Source organism: Falco biarmicus, chromosome Z (assembly GCF_023638135.1).
Source record: "Falco biarmicus isolate bFalBia1 chromosome Z, bFalBia1.pri, whole genome shotgun sequence".
Taxonomy (NCBI): Eukaryota; Metazoa; Chordata; class Aves; order Falconiformes; family Falconidae; genus Falco; species Falco biarmicus.
The window spans coordinates 13304986-13327573 of NC_079311.1; the positions used below are offsets into that span (position 1 = coordinate 13304986).

At 39.6% G+C, this 22588-nt stretch overlaps 1 protein-coding gene across 2 annotated transcripts in view; it reads right to left on the reverse strand.

Annotated features, from left to right (window-relative positions):
• Nucleotides 1-244: 244 nt before the first annotated feature.
• Nucleotides 245-22588, reverse strand: part of ELAVL2 (ELAV like RNA binding protein 2) — a 46486-nt gene continuing 24142 nt past the window's right edge. For both annotated transcript variants that reach the window (XM_056324781.1, XM_056324780.1), the window contains exons 4-7: nt 7921-8074; nt 5202-5427; nt 1660-1698; nt 245-1199 (exon numbers count right to left, since the gene is read on the reverse strand). In XM_056324781.1, the coding sequence (XP_056180756.1) occupies nt 872-1199; nt 1660-1698; nt 5202-5427; nt 7921-8074 (747 nt within the window). In that variant the 3' untranslated portion in view covers nt 245-871. The remainder of the gene's footprint in view (nt 1200-1659; nt 1699-5201; nt 5428-7920; nt 8075-22588) is intronic.

Below are 22588 nucleotides of genomic sequence, written 5' to 3' on the forward strand. Positions count from 1 at the left end.
ACCAGGATGATCAAAGACTCCACTGATGATTACAAAAATGAAACCAACAGTGCATCCCATTGACTACTTAACACAAAGGTGTCAAAAGTATTTCTACATCTTCCTACATTTTCCCCAACAATTGCAAATTTCCTGGTAAGTTTTAAAAGCTCACTAGGTGTCATATGAAGAGATTTCTCAAAGTATTCAAGTCAAAATATTTGTTCCAGGACCAGTAAAAATTTTCTCCAAATTTCTTTTTTTATAAAAATAGATGCTTTTTTAAACCCACATCAAAGAGGCTCTTATCTCTTTGGCAAGGTACTGCTTTACGAAAAGTTCTCCAGTATTCTTACAATAAGCTTTTATAATGTGTTCCCATTACCCAACCCAAACGATAATTACAAAATAAATACTGCTTATAACTTTATAAATAAAGTATAAACATCAAATACTTTTATTGAACAAAACAGCAAATCATTGAATGTGTAAGTTAAACACAAGGCAAATCAAGAAATAACAACAACTTAAGTATAACACAAAGCCTTAGTATTAGCCCATACTTTAAAGGCAGTCATGTAAAGACAAGACTTCTTCCCTTAGCTGGAACGTTTTAAAAGGTCCACCTTCTTCAAAGAAGGCAATAGAATATGCATTGTGACAGGTAAAAACCCTGTATCTCTTGTCAATATTCAAACACAGAAGATATTCAAGAAGTTTTAATTCAAATATTAGCAATAAAAAAATCTCACATATTCTTAGGATGCTAAGTAGTCATTTTATCCCCATTTCCACACTGGCATACAACAAAGGCCTTTACTAATGCATAAAGCTTCTTGTAAAAGGCCTTTGTTGTATAGTTTTCATGTATTAATGCACTGAGAATAACTTGTTAGGGTTTGTGCGCTTTGTTTGTTTTGAAGGAGACCTGCAACACTCTGTCCCCAAGGCGGTATCCATTCAGGCTGGCTATTGCCATAGCTGCCTCATCGTAGTTTGTCATAGTCACAAAACCAAAACCTTTGCACTTGTTGGTGCTGAAGTCACGAATGACCTTCACATTGGTTACTGCTCCAAAGGGTCCAAACATTTGCCAGAGAATACTTTCATCAGCATCAGGGGCCAAGTTGTACACAAAAATGCACCATCCAGTTCCTGCATGTCCAGGGATATTAATTCCAGCCAAACTGGTCATTCCATCAATGGTCATTGGAGGAAATCTGTGGAAGAATGGGGGGAAATAAAACAGAATCATGAAGCAGCTGTTCACAGAAAGTCCCAGCAAAGAAATTTCAAAATAAAAAAGAAAATTATACAGGGCTTTTCACAATGTGAATGTGTTGGCCAGACTAATAAGAGTTAACACTGCAAGTATTTTTCACTGCACAAATACAATGTACAATACTATATATAAGTAGGAGGAACAGTGGTATGTCTGTCTCAAATGAAATAAAACAGAAAAAGAGAAAAGCATGCTATAAAACCCAGTGAGGATTAGCAAGTCATTTGAAACGGGAGTTCCATGGAACTGCTACAAAAGATTTGTTTCTTTCATGCACAATGCACCAAGATGAACAATCTCAGCTTAAGTATGAACATGGAAAAATCCAACATTAGTCTTACTGAAAGAGTACACAAAATATTTATTTGGTTATTATGAACTTAACAGTCCTTTATTACCTCTTTACTCCATAAGCCATGTTGAGCAGATTGTCCAACCTGCAAAACACATTTAGCAAAGTGTTAAGTCTTCAGACTTTTCCAGCTTTTAATCTTAAGGGAACATCATCTATTGCTGCCATGTCCCTTGCACTGTATAGATCATGCAAAGTTACAAATATCAACACTGAAAGAGCTGTGGCACCTTACTACAACATGATACAGTTAGTGAATACAAACCACATGTTCTTCCGTAGCATCCACAGCCATAAATAGTTCAGTTCAGAAAGTGGACTACTACCGTAAGTTTAGGCTAAGTCCAACACTTAGCATACAGTTAGTCAGTGACCAGCTCAGTGAAATTTACAAGATTACTAACTTGTTTTGGATGAAAAAGTTACCAAGGCTTCTGACATTTCAGTGTGCTGAAATGGAGAGACAGGCAGATGCAGGGTTTGGGGCACCAAATGTTATAATATGAATTGCAAAAAATTGCCTATTCTTTTCCAGAATAACACGTTTTCACAAAATACATATATATATTAGACTAAGCTTCCTCCATGTGTTTCTTCCCTCACCTTCCCCCAAGATGCTAAATTGTAGTATGCCACCACAATTCTAAACCCTTTGGAATCACCTAGCCAATACCTGGAATGCGCAGTGTCTACCAATCCTATTAATCTTATTCCTGAAGCCTCTTAGAGAAGCACTTTTTAAGGAAGTTTCTACCCTAAAGATCTGGTTTCTTCCTGGCAAAGCCCAGACATGTAAAGAGAAAGTCTTGTAAAGGTTCTCTTCAGGACTCCACAAAATATGAGCTTAGGTAAAAAAGGCACACTGATTTAGCTTTTTAGCTTGATTTAGTTTACAGCTACCTTACAGATCTGTATACCTTAATACGATTTCTCTCTGGTAACAAGCTACAGGATTTAAGAACCACTGCTAGTATACAGAATCTAAACTCAAGTGCTGCAGTAGTGTAAGTACACTTGCACACAAAAAATTGAAGAAAAAGGTACTTGGTCTTGTTTGCAGCATAGAGTATTATGATTTTGCAGCGAGCAGGCTTTGCAGAACACACTGACAAGAAAGCAAGCCACTGAACCCCTGAAAGCAGAGAAGGGGAAAAAACCCAGCCTGACTACTACCAGTAGTAGACTTAGTGTGGATGACAGAGGTCTGTCATTAACATTTGGGGGTGGAGAGGAAGATGAAGTGTTCCAGAACCACCACCACTTACAGGCCTTTGCTGTAGAGCAGCTGGCCGAGGACTTCAAACAGTAATATCACTAGCAGTTTTTCATCCGTTACCTAGATGACTTAAATTCTGGAAAAATTCTCAGGGGCATTCACTGGACAATTTGTAAAAGATGCTTTAACTTACACGTCCTACAGAAACCAAGGAACAATTACATAGAACTGCTTTTGAAACTCCAGCTCAAGATTTTTCTTCATAAGCACTGTAGTGCTTCTGTTGGTCTTTCCTACAAAAGCTTAAGCTGACTGTTTTCAGGCCTCTGTTAACTGTTAATAGGGAGAGGGCAACTGTAGCAGGTAATCCTGTCTGAAATGTGAACAGCTAACATTTATTGCATGTGAAAAAACATGGAAGATCTGAGGCACTGGTGCAATCTGAACTGTGTGGTCACCAACAGAACTAGAATGCTGCAACAACAAAGCAAAGAACTAAAAACCCAAAAGAAACAATTTCCCTTTACAGTTATAAAAAAAAATTAAGATGTGGCCCAGCTGCCTTTTAGAGAAGAAACAGAAGCCTGAAAGCCTTGCCAAAAAAATACCTCATTTTGTCTGCAACTCCAGTTTACCTTTTGCCCAGCCAATTCAACCTTGTTCTTCCTTCCACACCAAAAAAAAAAAGTGATATTTTACTCTCCCTCCTATTCACTACAGGCTTGGTACCTACTCAGAGCTTTTTGTTACCATCATACTTTTAAGCGGAGCAAATCACACTATCTCTTACAGTTGTTTCAAGCATCCATCACTTTACACTTAGTATCTCAGAAAAAGAACCCTCAAGCAAGAAAAGTTTCCATTAAATTTAAATGGGCATTCATAAAAATACACTTCCTATTTAAACAAAAAGAAGTCACAATCAATCAAATAAGTTTTTAAGGCTCAGACCCCGATGTTGCAGGACAGGGGTAGTCTATTGAAATTACTTAACTGCAAAGAACTTTTTAGGTCCTATCCAAAAGTTGGAGAATTTACAAATCTTGAGAGCTCTACATGTACTTTCACTTACATACAGATGCTATCCCAGCCAGTATCAGTTATAACAGATACTTGGCTGTGTTTGGTAACAAGTGTACTCAGAACTTAAGAAGTCAGCAGGCCAGAATTGCCAGAATATGTTGAATGCTGTAACATAGGCTGTACAACAGCTCCCTCCTGATCTTACTTCATAAAATGCACCTGGGTCCATTCTGCGAGTGCAACTTCTGCCCCTACACTCTGCCTATGGAGCAATGGCAGGACTTTTATTCAACATTCAGCATAAACAAACCCTTTTAATTCCTAAGAAATAGTAAGAAAATCCACCAAACGTGTAAAATTGGTTATCCCTTCCCTTAGAGCAGAAAGCCTGCTCTAGTGCTGACCTTCACACCTATTGAGACACTTGCAGCATGTAAGGCTGAGAAGCTTAAGAAAAGAATTCAGAAGTTCTGCCAGAAGTGCAATCTGTGAGCTCTGAACATTTGGCCTAAAAGCAAGAGTAGCCAGCGCAGGACTTTTGAAGTTTGGTATATTCTCTTTGAAGCAAACTGCCAGCTGATTTTACTTCTTGAAAAATAAGATACAAACTGTTTGAGTGTATTACTGTTTAACGTATTCCAGTCACATAGCCCAGGGGCAGAGGGTGGGAAGAAACAATCAAAATCACTGGAAAAAAAAAATAAAAGGTACTCATGAATATTGATAATACGATATTTGTTTCACTTTGTTCTCACCATCTGTCTTTTTCAATACACTAAATACCACAGGGAACTGTATAGCTGTGCTTTCAATGTGACAGGAACATATATCCGCAAAACACACATGCAGAAGATATCTGAATAATCTTTATGACAAAAGTTTGTGGTAAGAGAAGACAAAGCAGGGCACACAGGATTTAGAAAACTGACTAGAAACAAACTGAAAGCCAGAATGGGGAGGAAAGACAGGGGGTGGGTAAGAGGAGGCTGGCTGTAGCATGCCATATGGCTAAGAAAACTGAATTGCTTAGGTCAATGTTAACAGAATCAACTTGCACATTAATAATCTCGGAACAACCTTTTAAAGGGGATTTTTTTATAGTGACTATGTGGAAGAAAAAGATGTCATCTCAGTGTAATTAAGTAGGTTTATTAGATACTGAAATGTTATCAATAGGGTGGAATGTGTTTTTGTTTTTAGCTGTATTGTAGAGGCATAGCACAAGTTCAGCATTTTCATGCGTCTCCTTCACACCCAGAAATCAAGTAGGGAAAGACCAGAGGGAAACAAAACAGGATCATAGGAACACAGGGCTTCCACCACAGTTGCTACAAAGCATTCCGACTTACCTAAAACGTTGAGCCTGCTGAGCTAGAGGTGCTGGGTACCTTCTGTTTGGAGAGTGGTACAGCTGGGAAAGGAATGCCTGACTGTTTTTTTGGCTTGGACTGTTAGCAAACTTGACAGTGATTGGCTCTGTGGCACCTGGAGGTTTCTGGCCATTCAAGCCCTTGATAGCTTCTTCTGCTTCAATTCGCTTGTCAAACCGGATAAACCCCACACCCCTTGATACTCCTGCACATGGGGAAGAAAGCATATAGTAATTGATTCAGGGACACTGGAATATTAGATGTTCACTTTTTTATAACTAATTGCTGTGAACACATCATTTTGATCTTATTAGAACTGAGCTTTTGCTAAAGTAACAGTTCTCTACTGTAATTTATTTTTTTTAATTTAACTGACAGAAGGTACACTGTGTAGAAAGCTTAGACATTTGAGGGAAACCACAGTGGAGACAAACATAGCAAGTGAAAGGGTAATTCTGAAACAAGGCATTTGGGGGTGTGGGTGGGGAGGAGATGAACACACAACCAGCTGCACTGTAACCTCTGTTCAGTTCATGCTACCCTGCAGTATCTACATTCACAGAAATTCTGAGAATAGCTTAGTCACCTGTTTCCTAGCAGCAAGAAGTAACATGTACTCTCCTGCAGCACCCTTTGAAGTTCCCTTTGGAGCAAGTATGCTGAGGGAACAAAGAATGGAGAGCAGGTTCTAGACTGCAGTAATAGGAATTATGGCCCTGTTTTAACAGCTCTTAGGTTACCTCTATGTAAAAAATTAAGTTTCAGCATACAACCATACTTCTGTAGGTATAATTTTTTGAAATTAACTTTTCTTGGGCCCTGGAATCTTCCTTGGTATACAAAGCCAAAAGACAACATGCAAAGGGGTCAGCAAGTGTTTGTTGAAGATCTTAGGAACATCACATCTCAAAAATTTATACTGTGTCTTAAATATAAACACACTGAGGTGTCAATATTTGAACCAGTTAACATTAAAGCTACTACAACCCACACTAATTAGATGCATGCTTTGTTCTAACATTTCTTCATCCATTTAAAGGCCCCTTACACTTGGGTTCATGAATAAACAAACAAATTAGACAATTGTCCTCACCTAAGACATTAACAAAAAGAAAAGCATTCTGTCCATAATATTTTAAGCAATCAAAGTGACAATGAGCAAGCACAAGAAAGGCTTAAAGAAGCAAATGTCACAGCTTCAACTTTGCATTTTTTATCTGTCAGTTTGTGACACAACCTTATTATATTCCTATCATTTTGGGTCTACTTCTTCGAAATTACCAAGGAGGGAAGAAAGCTTAAACCTGAACAACACTATGCCACAGAACTACTGTGCACACACTAAGATTTACGAGAACTTTGAATTACAGTACAGAATTAAACATTTCAAAGTTTAATTACATTTACTTATTTGGCCCATTTGTCAAATCCTACCTATTTCTATGCATGAACATACAGGAACATCATGTAAACAGCTGGTTATTGCACAAAGACTGGAAAGTCTGACCTGCAAATCTGCTGCTTCTACAAGTCACTATTTGGTGTTTAGCTTTCCTTCCCTGCCTCTCTACACTCTCATCTACACGTGCTATTAAAACACTCCACAAGTATTATGTGTCAGTATTGAGATTTCTGTTAACATGACAGAATTGCAAATGAGTACATACAAAGTCCTCTTCAGGTCAGCCAAGTGTCAAACACTGGGATGCACAATCTTTGCAAAGGACCATTTGAAAGCTTCAAGACCTCCTAAAGCTGAAAGCTGTTTGTCACACACAATGACATGTAACTTTGAAAAGGTACAACTATAAAAAAATTAATCCCTGAATAACAAGGCAGCTTGGATTCTTTACATGAGTAAATGAATTCTAACAGTCCACACCCCTAGCTGTTTGGAAAGGTAAGAATTTGGAGAGCCCTGCACCTCTGTATTTCACTTTGCATACTCAATACTTCTGTCACATGCTTGGCATTTCATTTGATTGCTTGTTCTCAGAACAGGCCTGCTGGAAGCAGGTAAGGCAGCAAATTATTAAAGCTCAAGATCAGCCACATGAGCCAGCAAAACCACATGCATTGCTGTCCAAATCTGAAGGGTAACCACAGAGTGTCACGGACACCCAGTCATTGGTTAAGACACATACTGTAACACCACAACTAACCTGCTAGGAATTTAGATCTTTAAGGCACTGCTAAGCACAGAACTGATCTGCTCCTGAAGAACTCCAAGTTCATGTTCTTCAGTGTGCCCAAAATTAACGAGGCAACCTTGAGAACCATCTTAACAGCAATTGCCAGCCTAGATCTCTCGTAACCCTAGCCTCAGAAAACCAGCTACGCATTTCTGCATAAAATTTTATTTTCTAAAAAAAGTGTTTAATAGTATTTCATAAGGCACATAGGGACTGTTTTCACACAGCAGATTGGAAAGGGAAGATTATAGCAGCTGTAAATTACAAGCCATGAAACAGTCTTCAAACCTGCACCTTCAGGGCAGAAATGTCTCAAGCTGGCTCAGTACATTCCATAAACTATTTTTGTTCATACGTATTTATGAACAATTCCAGCAGAAAATTGTATTTTCTGGCATACACACACCTTTCATACATTCTAGAGGCAAGACTAGTGTACAGAAAGATAACATATTTCTTAAACTGCCAGTGCAAAAATTAGAGGAAGTGCAAAACTGCCTACTTACCAGTGACTTGGTCAACCAAAATACGAGAAGTAATAATGCGCCCATGTTGGGAAAAGAGCTGTTCCAGTTCTTTCTGGGTCATTACTTTTGGAAGTCCACTAACATACAAATTTGCATCTCTGATAGAAGCCGAACTTGGTCGTGCATAGGAAACCTTAGGGAAAAGAAAGGGAAAACCACTAGAAATCAAGTACTTCAAAAATAGGTGAAATAGGACAGCATCATTTGTTCTGAGACACTGAAGTGTTTTTAAGGGCAACCAGAAAAGCTACCTTACAAAGCCAGTTAAGTGGGTAGCATGTTTTTGTGCTGGCTTCTGTGAAAACACTGAAGGAATGCAACACAGACCATGCAGGAGAAGTTGACTATATGAACTTATATATTAAAGGACTACTTTCAAATACAGGAGAAAAGCTTGGTACACACTCCAGCAAGCCTTGGTAGAGAAAAAGTTTCTCAGCTTACTGTAAGATTAAAGACAAATTTAAGAAGATCCAGCAATGTTTTCCTTTGAAGTATCATTAAAGCACATTAAAAATACAAGGGATAAATATTTCACTTTGATATCTAGGTCAAAAACACAGACAGTCCCAAAGCACTTAAGAGGTTTGCAAGTGTTTTTGAAACACTGTGCCCTTTGCACACGTGATAAGCTTGCTATCAAATGACACAATGACTCATGAGGTCAAGGTAGACTCTGCTACATCACTTATAGGCCCAAGAATGAATGGCAGAAGTAGGAATGCAACTTGCATTTCAGCTCTTCAGCAGCTTGCCAAATTCTGCAACACAGAGGTCTTACAAACAAATGCCAAGTAACAGTGAGCTTCTCAGATCCTCTGGGACAGAAGTTTTTGCCTGCTATCTCAGTGTTGGTCAAATATTTTATCATCAGTTGGATTCCTCAACCCTTAAGACACGTGCTACAAAACCAGCACGTTGAAGAGTTCAGTACCTCCCACTGAAGCATGTACAAGTGGTTTATCTTCATTACAGGAAAGATTAAAACAGAACATCGATGCTTGAGGAACAGGACAGGACAAAATACTTTATTTGGGGCTTTCACTGTGCAAAACGTGAAAGTAAAAAGAAGCCTCAAAAAGTGGCCAGATTTATCTCCTTTCTTCCTCCCCCTGCAATGCAGGATCAGCCAACTCCGGGCAGCTTGAACTTAACTTTGTAAATGTACCTTTTGACTCGGGCTTTGAAGCTTCTTTTCAAATCCTATCCCTGCCTCGTTTCCATGCAGATCAGAAAACCGAAGACTCCAGTGCAAGCAAAACAAAGAAGGTGATTGTGACAGAGCACCCCAAACACTAAGCAAAGGAAGTACTCTGAAGACTGCTGTGATTTTCAGTGTCCTTCCCAGAGGCTTTGTGCAAGGTGTCTTCGAAAGCTGGCTGACCAGGGCTGACATGCAAAATTTGTAGCTGCTGAAAATAACACCCTATCCAACAGAGCCCTGTGAGCCACAGCGCCTTGCTCTTAACATGAGAGCTAAAGATCTGCGTTCACAGTGCCTGCCTTTTGGTCTCCCATACCGGCAGCTGGGAACAATCCCAGCCTTTTCTCGTAATTTACTTATCTGTGAATATGTGCAAATTTTATCATAATAGAAAAGCTGCCAGTGTCCAGTCTTACAGCAGGAATGAAAATTTCCAAGTTTCCATACAGTTTATTTCAACGCTATCCCATAAAGATGTACTGAAGAAGAGTTTCTGTTGCACTGGAGACAGGCACTCTGAACTAAAGATTTGTTTTCTCTTCCACATGCCCCCTCACTCTTTTTTTATACTATTAGAAATATGCATTAGGGAATTCTCCACAGAATTGCTCATGAAGACTAACACCACCAAGTTGCCAGGTAGAAAGCCACAGACCTTTTAGAAAAAATGGATTCAGTGTCTACGATGCAAAGTGTAAAAAATACCCCAAAGAACAATCAACCAAAAAAGGCCCAACCAAATACAAAAAAAAATATAATCCTGACATATAGCAAGCATCTACAATATCACTGGATAAATCTTTCCACATCAGCTTCCCATGTCAGAGGGACTTCTATAATCCAGTCGCATACACTGACAACAGGCATTTTCCCTATAAGTGAAGTCATTCTGATGTAAAACTGAGGAAGTACAAATGTAAGTAAAAATCAGAGTTGTGCTCTTTTCAAAGGGAAAAACACCCATAAAAATCCCAAGAAAAACCTGAAGCGATCTCTGAGGCAGTGCTTAATATCTAAAATTTCTTTCCCCCCTGGTCAGTGACATTAAGGTAAACTAGCAGCAAATGACCAATTCACAAGGTATGCCTGATTCACAGTTTTAAGGTCAGTAGTGCTGAGAATGAAATTAGTATTCTCTCTTCTTACCTATACATTGCTCTGATGGACTTCCCTGGTAACTTTAACAACCCAGCAGCACATAGGCATGGATACCACAGTTCTTCAAAAGACAGCTACCCTAACAGCTTTATAGGTCTGGAAACCATGCTGATGTCCCTGCTTACCATCTCCAGTGACTGAAAGATGACCTCCAAGCCAAAGGTCCATGCTAGCAAGAAGCAGGAAATCATGCAAAAGTTGTCTGGGGGCCTGCTTGGATGAACAAGGGATTCAACTTCAAAATAAACCTTATGTGTACAGGATGTGAAAGCAAGAATAGGTAAGTGATGCCCAGTTGTGTACTGATGAGGTTAGGAAAGCTAAAGCCCACATAGACTGGAGTTGGTGAGAGACCTGAAGGGCAACAAAAAAGAGCTGTACAAATATACCGGCAGCAAAAGGCTGGAAAAATGTAAACTCACTGCTGAACAAGGCAGGGAAAACTGCCAACCAGGGACACAGAAAAGGACAGGATACATAGTGCTTTCTTTGCCCCTGTCTTTACCAATACAACTGACATTCAGGGACTCCAGGCCCACAAAACAGTAGAAAGTCTGGAAATTGACTTCTACCCGAGTCTGAAAGTAACTTTAAGTATAAAGTGAAGGTAGTAAATCCAGGGCAGAGGATTCCTCAGCTTTTCATATAAAACCAGTGATACATTAGTTTTCCCCCTATTCCTTCCAAGAGGAATTCAAAATGGATACTGTCTTCCAAAGGTGAATTCACACTGCTGGACACGTTCTGTCACATATCAAGGATATCAGCTCACGCTGAGCCCCTCAGAAGAGGGGGAAAACCAAAAAAAATTTGCTAACTTACTGCAAGTTTGCCTTATGCTACATCTGTCAAGGTGTAAAACAGTAGACTCAAAACTCCTCTCAGTTTTCCTGTCAAGTGAGTACAAATTCTTTCAGCGTCAGCTGATCCAGTGATGTCTATTGCCCATGCCCTAGCTGGTAAATGCTACTTGGAATAGAGTTTGACATAGCAGTCCAAGTCTATGCTGAATGTAATTTAAAATAAGCAAAAGCAGTAGGCTCTTAACCACTAAATGCTACCATTACACATTCAATTTCAGTGTCATTCCCTTTAAATTCTTCAAGTGTGTTTAAAGGGTCTTTTTCACATCTAAGCACATACACCAATCACAGATCACCCTACAATGGAAAAGTATCCCAGTGACTACTCCTGTATCCTAACTAATGCATACTGGAATCGGGGCAGGTTAGTCACAGGAACAACATGCATCAAACTGAAATCAGTACTTCATTATCAATATCCAGACACTATCTCTAGGAATCTTGTTAAGTCCCAGAAGGTCTGGCCAGGCAAGAAATCTGAGAGAAAGAACAAAGTTCAGAAACCCAGTGAAACTGAAGTTTGACTTTCTTCAGCAAAGCATTACTAGTAACCTGCGATTACTGCAAGTCAGCAGCACTAGAAAGAAACAGACAGCACAAAACATTACTAGTATAAGGGAACTAATTCCTATGCAAAAGCAGCTTGCCTGGAGTATGGGATATACAGTTTCTATTCACTATTGATGTCCAGCTATTTCACCTGTGACACAGATTTAAAGTAGAAACTCTCCAGATTCACCTCCGTACTTGCACCCTGTCAGTTTGCCCATTCAGTCATTATTTGCTGATATTTCTAGATTCAGTCAACAGTATGTATGCACTGAATCAATAGCTGTGCTAAAATTTTACTTCAACAGATGACTATTTAATAGATAAACATTAAGGTTATGCAATGTCAAAACCATGGAACACAATGCAAGTCAGGCAGCAGCCAGAAACCATACGGTTTTAGATATTTAATGATGACACACACTGTGCAACACTGAACAGAGCTACTCTGGAGACACCAGTTTAGAAGCAGTTTTAATGGAATTTTCTACTGCAGTTAGTTGGAAGGACACTTGTTTCCAGAAATGCAAACGTTACACCACCAAATCCATGTATTTTCACTGCTTTAATATTTCTTAACATCAAGATGTACTGATTTATAATTTTCAAGTAAAAACTGTGAAAGTTAGCAGGTTAAACAAAGAAGTTGTAAAAAATAGGTAGACAGTTCCTAACAAGTGTTTCAGTTTCTTACTGTCTGCTACTACCCATAAACACCTCAGCACCATCTTTTTATTTTATAGCTTATTAGTACTATAAAGGGCAAACAGAGTGTTTGTAATACCTACAAGAACTTTAGGAAAAAGTAATAATAAGCTCTGAACACTGCTACTCAAGGTATTCTCTCAAGTCTTTAAATGTGAAATCTTTAAATGTTAAAATCAGGATTTCAGTAAGTGTTTACATTCAGTAACTTCCAGTGTAAACTTTCAGCTTAGAACACTATTTGCCTTACAGATAGTATCCAGTTCTTTTAAAATGCATGTTTCAGATCCAACAAAAGATCTGAATTACTACCCAGTCAATGCAAATGGGTTAAAACTTTCCTGCAAGCCAGATTTATATTGGGAAGATGAAGACATTAGGAATACATAAGTCCTCTTGGCAAGCACAATAAAAACAAAGATATATTTTGTATTGTTACAGCAGTGTTCTTAGAGACCACTATGCCAGGCAAGTGTTCTTACCTTGCACTTAAATTAGTATATGAGATGTCATGATTCAAGAACTCCTCCTCTTAATTTGATTTTTAGTAACAAGATGCTGCAGCACACAGCAAAGACCAGGGCTCATCTGCCACTAGCCAGTAGGAGGCTGTTGTCTGAAACAGGAGCGTATGTTGCCATATACTTACCAAGTTTACTTTTTCTCCTCCCAAATGAAAGACAGCTCCATTTCAAACAGAGCTTGAAGGCCACTTCTCCCAGCATATAAGAGACTGCCTCATTAAATATATACATGCTGTGCTGAGTTTAAGTTTGTGGTACAAGCTTGCAGCAGCTTTGTTTCTGTGGACAAAGCAAACTGGAAACACAGACTTCCCTCTGTGAAGGCAATTTAGACAACTCTGTGGAACTACAGAAACATACTACCCAACACAGCTTCACTTATGTATGTAGATTAAGCCAATAAACAAACCATCCCATGAAGGCTTTGCTTTTACAGTCTGCCCTGCAATAGATAACCACATTCAAAAAGTAGACAGGGAAGTAACAGCCTTTTAGCACTACCATCAGAAAAGGTTTTACTATTTCAGTCCACGCCTCAAGAAGAGTGCTACCTCTGGCAGCTACAACCAGCGCCAGAGTCACAGGCCTGAGGTCACCCACAGGATCCATGCCTGTTCTGTGTCCCTACAGCTGAGGGCACGAACGGACCTACCTGACAAGTTTTTTCTTCCACAAAACAGACACAATTAGAACCAGATCTAGCCATGAACTAGGAACACTTCACTGACAAATGGCTCGTCAGTATCACTGCCCTGGTATCAGAGCTTTCTCTTCAAGGACTGCGCAGAACAGGATATATTTGTAAGGGACCTGTAAAGTCCATAATCATCTCAGGATATCACAGCACAGAGTAATCATATCAGTTGCTACATGCACTCTTGACAAAGGATCCCCTACAACCCTGGCATACCAGGAGGGCTACACCGACCAGGGCAGCACTTGTCCATGTCCAACAGCCCAGCTAGAACAGTGGTCAAGGCTCCAATTCCTTCACAAGCTTCTTATACAAGCAGTCCTAAAATGAGATGTTCAGTGCGATTACTGATGGGTATAGTTCCCATAAGCATGACTATCCAACATAGGAGTACCTGGATTTTATAAAGCTCTTCCTTTAAAGTAATTTTATGTAGGTAATACCAATTTGCCAAGGAGTTGTATGCTAAGTACACCACACCACACCTACTAAGACTCACAAATAGTAACTCAACGAGGTTTTTGAGTTGGAGGGAAAAAATAACACAGGGATGTGTTTTTCAAAACTAAAGAACAACCTCTTTGCAGGCAAATGCCATTGAAATAACATGAAATCTCCTTATGGCTGTAGTCTCTTGCAGCTTTGGCAACTGCTCACAAGTAAGTCTCCCACCTTTACATAGTTACCATCTCCACTCTTGAACATGTTAGCGCACAGCATGGACATTGGATATAAGGTCTCCAGCATCTCAAGGCTTCCACCAGTTTTCAGGTTAGTTACTGGACAGAGTGGGGCACTGCTGATGCAACAGTGGGTACTGGAGCTCATGAAGATTTTACACTGTCATTTGTCTTTGACTGTATTTCTCTGTTTGACTCTTGTCATTCAGGAAACCACCACCACAGCCACCTGTGCTACTCACCTGCACAGCCCATGCTCACCCTGCCTTCTAGCAGGCAGCAGATCAAAAGCCCTAGCTCCACACAGCTAGGCAACAGAGCTAGCTTATGTGGATCAGCACTGAATCTACAGAAAAATCTGGTTTCAATTCTGGCTCTAAGTCCCAGCTCAGCATTTTAATCCAACCCTTCCTCTCGCCTTTGCAGTTTCCTCAGGATGGGACATGATTTATTCATTACTGAAGTACAGGCACCACCAAGTTCAGCCCAGCAAAGCAAGTTTTAAGAGGAATTTGTACTATGAAGCGGGTCTTGTCTGGATGAGAAGACTGATGAAGGCCTAGGACAGCAGTGAGACATTAAAGACAACACTCCTGAGAAGCTAAGAAAGCCCATAATTAATCCTTCTTGAAATTAAACATCTTGTAAGAAAGCTTGGGCTCCTCCAGTCATGTTTTTTTCCCAGTACTATTCTTCCCAAGATTATCTTGAAATGAAGTACCAAAATACCTCCTTGTGAAGCCAAGATCTTCTCATGTGTTGAAGGCTCGCTATGTAAAGTGCCTGAGCACTTCTGTGACATTTGTAAAGACCTGACTTTGTAAGACAAATCCTTAGTCTTTCATTAGTAAGTCACCAACCCATCTTCCTTGTCACCATCAAGGCAGTTGTCATGCCATTAAAATGGCATAAATAGTGAAATAAAAACATGGCCAGTTCTCATCACTAGGCAGGAGCAATGCTGATCAATAATGGTATCAAAGTCAATACACATAGCAGTAACAGACCTGATGAGTGCAAAAGACACTTGAACAGGCCCCTCCCCTCCTCCACCCTATGCTGAGAGTACCCAGCTAGATGGATGCCCTTTGCTTTGGATTCAAGGAGCCTTGATTTGCTCAGTCTCAAACCCTTGGGTAACTGCATTACCCAAGAAAACCATCTTTCATTTGGAAAAGCAGCAGGCATGACACTGGAAAGTGACATCCTTATGGGACTCCAGGCATCACTCGTGTCTCGCAGTTGCCAGCAGCTAAACCTGCTCCAGAAGGATTTATACCCTCAGTTATCTTACAAGCCAAAGAAAACGAGCAGCTAGAGTTCACTGCATGTCTGACAACACTGTCTGCAAGCAACAGAAGGTTCTTTTGGGTGGTGGAGGTGCTTCAATTAGATCAGCAGGCCTGTTCAGACTTCTAGTAGCTACCAGAAAACCACCTCTTGTTCCACAGTTCTTAGGAAGAACATTGCTTCTAAAAAAAAGTTTCTTCCAATTTGTAAGAGAATTTTCTGCAGACAACTATACCAAAGGTATGTGAATTTACTTCATGCAAGGGTGATAGATTTGTGACTTGGCAAGCAAAGACAGATAAAGTTGATCTTGCACTTAAGAAATCCACTATTGCAATGTCTTATGTTCAGATGGTTCTGCTGGCTCTCTGAAAATATTCCTTGGAAACATCAGTGACAGATTAAGAATAAGCTTTAGGAGTCTTAACACACAAAACCCAATTTTTCATGGCTAGACTTTGCTCGTGGCTTTAATTTTTTTCAAAGTCAGTGAAAGGATCTTTACAGATCATGTCACAGTACCAGATGAGGACTTTCCAACATCATAGAAAAAAAAGCAGTCTTTCTAAATTTGTTTCTGGCCTTACTTCGGCTAAAAGCCAAGTGTAAAATGATAGTAGAATGTATTTTGAAAACAATCACCTTATGCAAAAGCTGCATTTGTGTTCTCAAAGAGGCAGTGTCAGAAACAGCAATCAAGACAGAAGACACCTCAGAACAATGGCTACCATGTTCTGCAAGGATGGCTCACTGAATTTAGAGTAAGTGTCCAGAGATACTGACTCTGAAAGGGTAAACTGGCTTTCCTTCTGTTTCCTGCTATAAGCACTGATGAAGACAAAAGGGTCTGTTTGCTGCAGACTTCAAGATGAGAAAGGCCTGGTGTGATGACTAGGTTGGATGGGCTCTAACCTGCACTGTTGCTACTACAAGGGGCCAGCCCTAAACTGCATTGTTTCTATTAGAATTTAAATTAATTCTGTAATTTTCAGCTAATTCTAAACACATGTATTCCACTGTAAGAAGAAAGTGAATGAGAACTGAAATACAGAACACTCCACATTTGTTGGTTAGCTCTTCTCCAACTTCAGTTTGACATTGCACTTTATGACCAGTTGGCAGCTTTAGTTCCTAGGTCTTGATCACATTCCTTTTTCTGTATTTTGTTTCTGGGTTTTGCGTTTGTGGTTTTTTCCCCTCTATTTCTCTTTACTAGATACAAGGTCTACACATTTTCATTATGCCAGCATTCTCTTATGACAGCCTTCTTCCAGGATGAAATTAAGTCTCAAGATCAGTCTTTATATGGCTAAAAGGAAGAAGACCAGGAGTCTTGCTTAGACTACAGCTGCTTAAGGACAGCACACTGCTCAAAGAGGAAGACCTCACAAAACTGCTGCTGTACATAACAGAGGAACACCACAAACAGGCTTTCACAAGACTTTGTCTGAAGCAGATGAGAGCCAAAATGCCATCTGGTGAACAGAAGCAAGTGTAATGGTACATACATGTTAACAACAGAAAACTAGAAATCCTGCTACAGACAAAAACAGAAACAGAGGTTTTCCTAGAGGGGCTCAGATAATATAGGTAAACTGTTGTACTATCAGAAGTGTATCATACTAAGAGAAAGAAAGCCAAGAAGGTCACTGACCTCTTTCTACACTAGAACAGGAGATGGGAATTAAGTACTACTACCGCACAATAGCAATTCCACTGTTCTGCCTTTAAAAATTAAATATGTATTTAAAATTAAATTTAAATATTTGTTTTATTTTTATATTAAAATTAAATTTTAAATTTTAAATATATAAAATTTAAAAATGTAAATATTAAAAATTAAAATAAAAATTAAGAAATATTAATACAGACGAACATTTCACAATTTGCAGTTTTAACTATCACAGTCTCTGTAAAAGTAATAAACTTAAATTCTAAGTACAGTTAAAAGAAATAAAAGGACATCCAGTGTCCAAACATTTTCAGTTTCCTACTTCTGACTTTCTGATAGTCTTGAAGTCCCTCCCTCCATACTTTGTTTTCCTGCTTCTGATCTGATGAACACTCCCTCCCCACTCATGTTCAACCAGTAAGAGCATCATAGATTTCAGACACTTCCAATAAAAAAACCACCCATACCATTTAATACTTTAGAGGACAAGAGCACACAGGTTAGTATCCAACCCTCCACAGGAATAATCATCAAAACCAGGATCTCGAAACAGCAGACCCCAATACTCCTCCTGTTTTTGAAGCAGAGGTGAGCTGTTCACATGTTTTCCCTTTTTCTGAAGAAAACAAGTACACTTCAGCTTCACCATGTTGTGTCTAGGGAGCTGCTGCTGTTGACAGACATTGGCAGGCAGATCTCCTGGGCCTCTCTTGCATTATTCATTTCACACACACCTTATAGAAATGCACAACACATATCCATTGCCACTTCGTTATCACTTCACTGGAATATCTTGCATCCTTTCAGGAAAAACTATTACTGTTTGTCTTTCATCCATGCAGAGTCAACATTCAATTAATATCAAAAAACTTGAAAGCCACTACTTAAAAGAATTCAATTTGTCTCAAGACTTCTGTAATTTCAAAAACAAGCACAGCCATATTTTACAATAGTAAAAGCATTCGTATGGAGAAAACAAGTGTTTGGGTTAAAAAACCCCACCTAGACAGACCTCCATGCCTGGCATTTGCAGTGTTGTGGACCCATGCAGAAAGCCATATCCTACTTAAAGAACTTTGCATAGCACAGGGAGGGCAGAAGACTGGAAGATGCATCACTGATCTCAGTAGTAACAAGCAGGTTTTTGTTTGTTTTGTTGACTTTTTCAGCTTGCTTAGAGCTTGGGTTTCAAGCAATGCTTGCAGTCTTCCCTCAGCTTCATACAGTACTGCTAGCCCTTTCTAATTGCAGTGTCAGAAACACCACCATCACGCAGGCTCAGGAAGGACCTTACTGCACCACTGAGGGTTTTGGCTGCGAGCCTGCTCAGCACCCTTAGGGTGTGCTGCATTGGTCTATGAATCCTCTGCCACAGGGAAAGCAGGGACAGACTCCTGCAAGAAACTCTATAATCAGATGCAACACAGCACTTGGGGTCCAAACAAACAAACAAAAAAGACAGGTAGTTACTAAAGATGAGATTAGCACATTTTGTAGTTTAGTCTGACTGCATTATTTTCCTCAGAGTGGTTAGGCATTAATGAACGACCATGTGGCTTACATGAAGTGACAGCAATATGCATTCAGAAGTGAAGACTTCTCTGAGTATTACTCAGCAACATGAAAACCAAGCAGCCAGCTTAAGCTGGTTAAGTAAGAGTCTGAGGGGATTTGAATTTCAGTGAACAAATTTTACCTGCGGGTGAAGAGGCATGTGAAGAGGGGGTTTAAAATGGAAATACTGTCAAAGCTTTAACTGCAACATAGCTAAAAGATTGTGTAATTACCATTTATACAACTCCTACAGAAAGAGGAAAAACACACCTTTATTTACTTTTGTTCCAAGACAAATTGTTTCTGTGCTTTGGATCTGCTACAGCACTTCAATCTTACCTTAAGAATACAGTCCTGAGGTATTCGATTACCCTGTCAAGACTGCTAAATGGTCTGGCACCATGCCCCCTTCTCAATCTTTGCTGACTGATAGCATCAGTAAAACTGACTAGCTTTAATTAAACTTCCAGATAGGATCCCCTTTTGCTACTCCAATATTCTTTAGTGTGTGGGGTGGATCAAGACTGTAAGGAGGGTTTCTCTCACCTTCACAGCTCACTTGCCTCTGGTATTTTAACAGACTTTTTTTTTTTTACACAACTCACTTCATTGCTCCCCAGGGACATTAATTAACAGAAAAATTGCTACAAAAAGTGACACTACCAAAATTTTCCTCTGTAAGTATCAGTGGTGAAGATGGGAATAGTTCCAATCTCTTCAGAGTTTGTGCATAGGTAGAACTAGCATGTTTCTTTTTGCAGAATTGTTATTTTCCACTAAGCGTAAAAAGCATTTTCCAGAGTACTGTCATAGGTAGAAGTTCATAAGGGTGGAGATCTTGGGCAGTTAAATTAACAGGTTAATTCCTTTAAAATGAGTCTTACCATAAATCTAAGTAATGGTTCAAGGCACCAGGTGAAGCTGCATTGCATAAGGGCAAGTTTTAAGGACACTGCCTCAGAGGACACTACTGAAGTTGTGGCACATCCCTCCACTTCAAGTCTTCCCTTGCTGTAATGCACTTCCTTGGGCATCTTTAAAGCCAGTATTTCCGTGCTCACTCTTCTACTGAAGTTCTAACTAGCTCTTCTCATTACATACCTTTCTACAGTAGGGCAGTTAACTAGGTGATGATGGCAAAGTAGGACACCTGTACTTGTAGCCTAAGAATTTATCAAACTTCACTCCAACAGGAAGTTGGCTGAGTATTACTTGTTAAGCCCCATTTCTTTTTTTTAATATATGCAAAGCTATAAAGAAGTGGGAAGGAAACCTACAGATTTAATACTTTAGATAAAATATTTCTTAAATCTCTATTCCCGTGACAGGTGGTGATTACCCATGCAAAACACCCCAACAGTCTGAAGAACTTAAAGAGGAGGAAAACTCAATAAATCTGCTTTTTAAGTACTAGGCTCATTAAAGATACAGCTAGATAATGCTGTCTTAGAAAAAAAGGACAACTCCTGGACCTCTAACCTGGACAAATGATTTTTTTCCCTTTAACACATACTTGCATACATGTCTATACCAGCGCTGATGAGTAAGGAAACCATCTGTCAGCTCCTACATACAGAGATTCTGCTACTTGAGTATGCTCCTTTGCCCCAGTTCACTTTGTGAGGCACAACAAGCACTATATGACTGCCATCTGCAGTGTCCCTTTGGCAGCTATGATCCAGAAAAGGCCATGTCAATCATTCAAACAGTCTAGCACCCACAGAGAAAAGCCAAAGAGGTTTTCCTGTGTTCTCCTGCTGCTCTTAATCTAGGTAAAAAGTTGCCTCATATTCAGCATCTCACACAGCTCTGCCGTTTTAAAGGACAGGATTATTTTTTTCCCCACTCCTCTTTAGCTGTCTTTACTACACTTTCATAGAAGTCTTTTATGCCACACAAAGATATTCCTATTCAGATAATCTCACAATAAGTTACCTTTATCTCCCACCCACACACACCCCCAACAAAAACATTCACTGATTTTTTTTAACTATGTGCAAGTCAGCACTTATATGCTGTTTGCTCTTCAGTCTTCCACATCTGGGAAAAACCATCCTTCCAGGACAACCCAAATGAAAAAAAGTCATGGACAATCAAGTGGGTAAGCAGAAAAATCACTCCACATTTTCATTGGCTTTTAAATAGAACAGAGCCAAAGTGCTTCCCAGCAGCTGCTTCTTCCAAAAGAGAAGCCACAGAAAATGTTCTACCTCTAAGATACAACTTATTTTCACACTGAAGTTGCATAACCGAGATGAACCCCAAACTTCACAGGCTACTTGCAATACAAATAAGCCTGTTTACACTACAAAAACTAAATTATGCCACAGAGGCTACCATGTAATATGTGCAGGAATTCTGGCTAGCAGAGAGGGGTTCTGGTATCTAACACACCTAGACATGCCTTCAACATCAAGACATACCCACTCCACAGCCTTGATATTCAGGTCAAATCAGAAGGCAACAGAACTGGCACCAGGTTAGACAAGACTAGGACTGCTACAACTTGCTTTGGGGTATGGATCTGAAATCTGCTTGTGATACTCCGCAAGTAGCTCAATAGAGTACTCCCTCCATAAAGCATTCCACAAGATGCTTTTTTTTAAAAAGGTATGAGATAATAGGTTTCAATGTCACCACCCATAATGCCACTACCCATACAGAATAGCTTAAGCCTGCCTTTTGCTAATTCACCTTTTCAATGTATTTTATTTCAAGAAAACAGTAGGTGGCATCCCCTTTTAGGAATCAGAGAAATATCCAATTACTAACAGGCTAGTACAGAAGCAGTGGATCAGATACCTGTCATGGCCCCAATCTACATCAGGATCAGGAAAATTCCCCGAGAGGGAGCGCTCTCAGTTCAGCCACAATATGAAGGTCCATCACCTAACCAACAACATTCCTTCCAGTTTTATAAACTAAGAGGAAACAAATGCTCTCAATCAATCTAGTAAAGTACTAGTAATTTCTACAAAAATTCCCAGAAAATTTACAGAGAACAATCATCCAGTTTCTTTGGAAGTCAAAATATCCACTAACACTATCCTATTTTATCATTTTTCATATGAAAGTATATACAAAAATCTCAATTACATCCATTTTTTAAAGCTGAAAGGAAGTCTAAGAGTTTGATTCTGAGTTTGCCAAACAGGTTCTTAATTTTAATAGAAGTATAAACTCTGGACAAATAGGTCTATAAACTGTAAGTAGTCTCTGCAAAGGTCCTAGCACTGAGGTCTGGTGAGTGACTCCCTGCACCCCCGATGTTGCCCACTAAGGCAGCAAAGGCTTCAGACATCAGCTTTGTATCTGCTCAGTATTGCCTCCAGGCTGATCAGAGGAATACGTAAAATTAGAGTGCTTCCCAGTAGGCTGGGCATTTCTGATGATACACAGAGAGGCAGAAACTCCTGGTAAGTCTCCTTTTAAGTCACTGCCACACAGACATCTTAGTTCTTTTAACAGGAGAAGCAACTGCCCAACGTACAAATGCCTTGGTCTTAAAATATATCAGGGATCCCCCTAGCCTCTGCCCATTCTGCAGCATGGGAGGAGGTAAAAACAGCCTCTTTAAACAACATCTTGGGAGAACCCAGTCATGAAAACTTGGCCTGAAACCCAGCTCATATCTAAGAAGGAAAATGACTTGAGAGGTGGGAGTAAAGCAGTTTTTCCCCCTCAGGTCATGCACACTAACACTAAAAGATGCTGAAGTCAAACAGGGCTGAGTGTGGGTAGCTAAAGTCAGAAT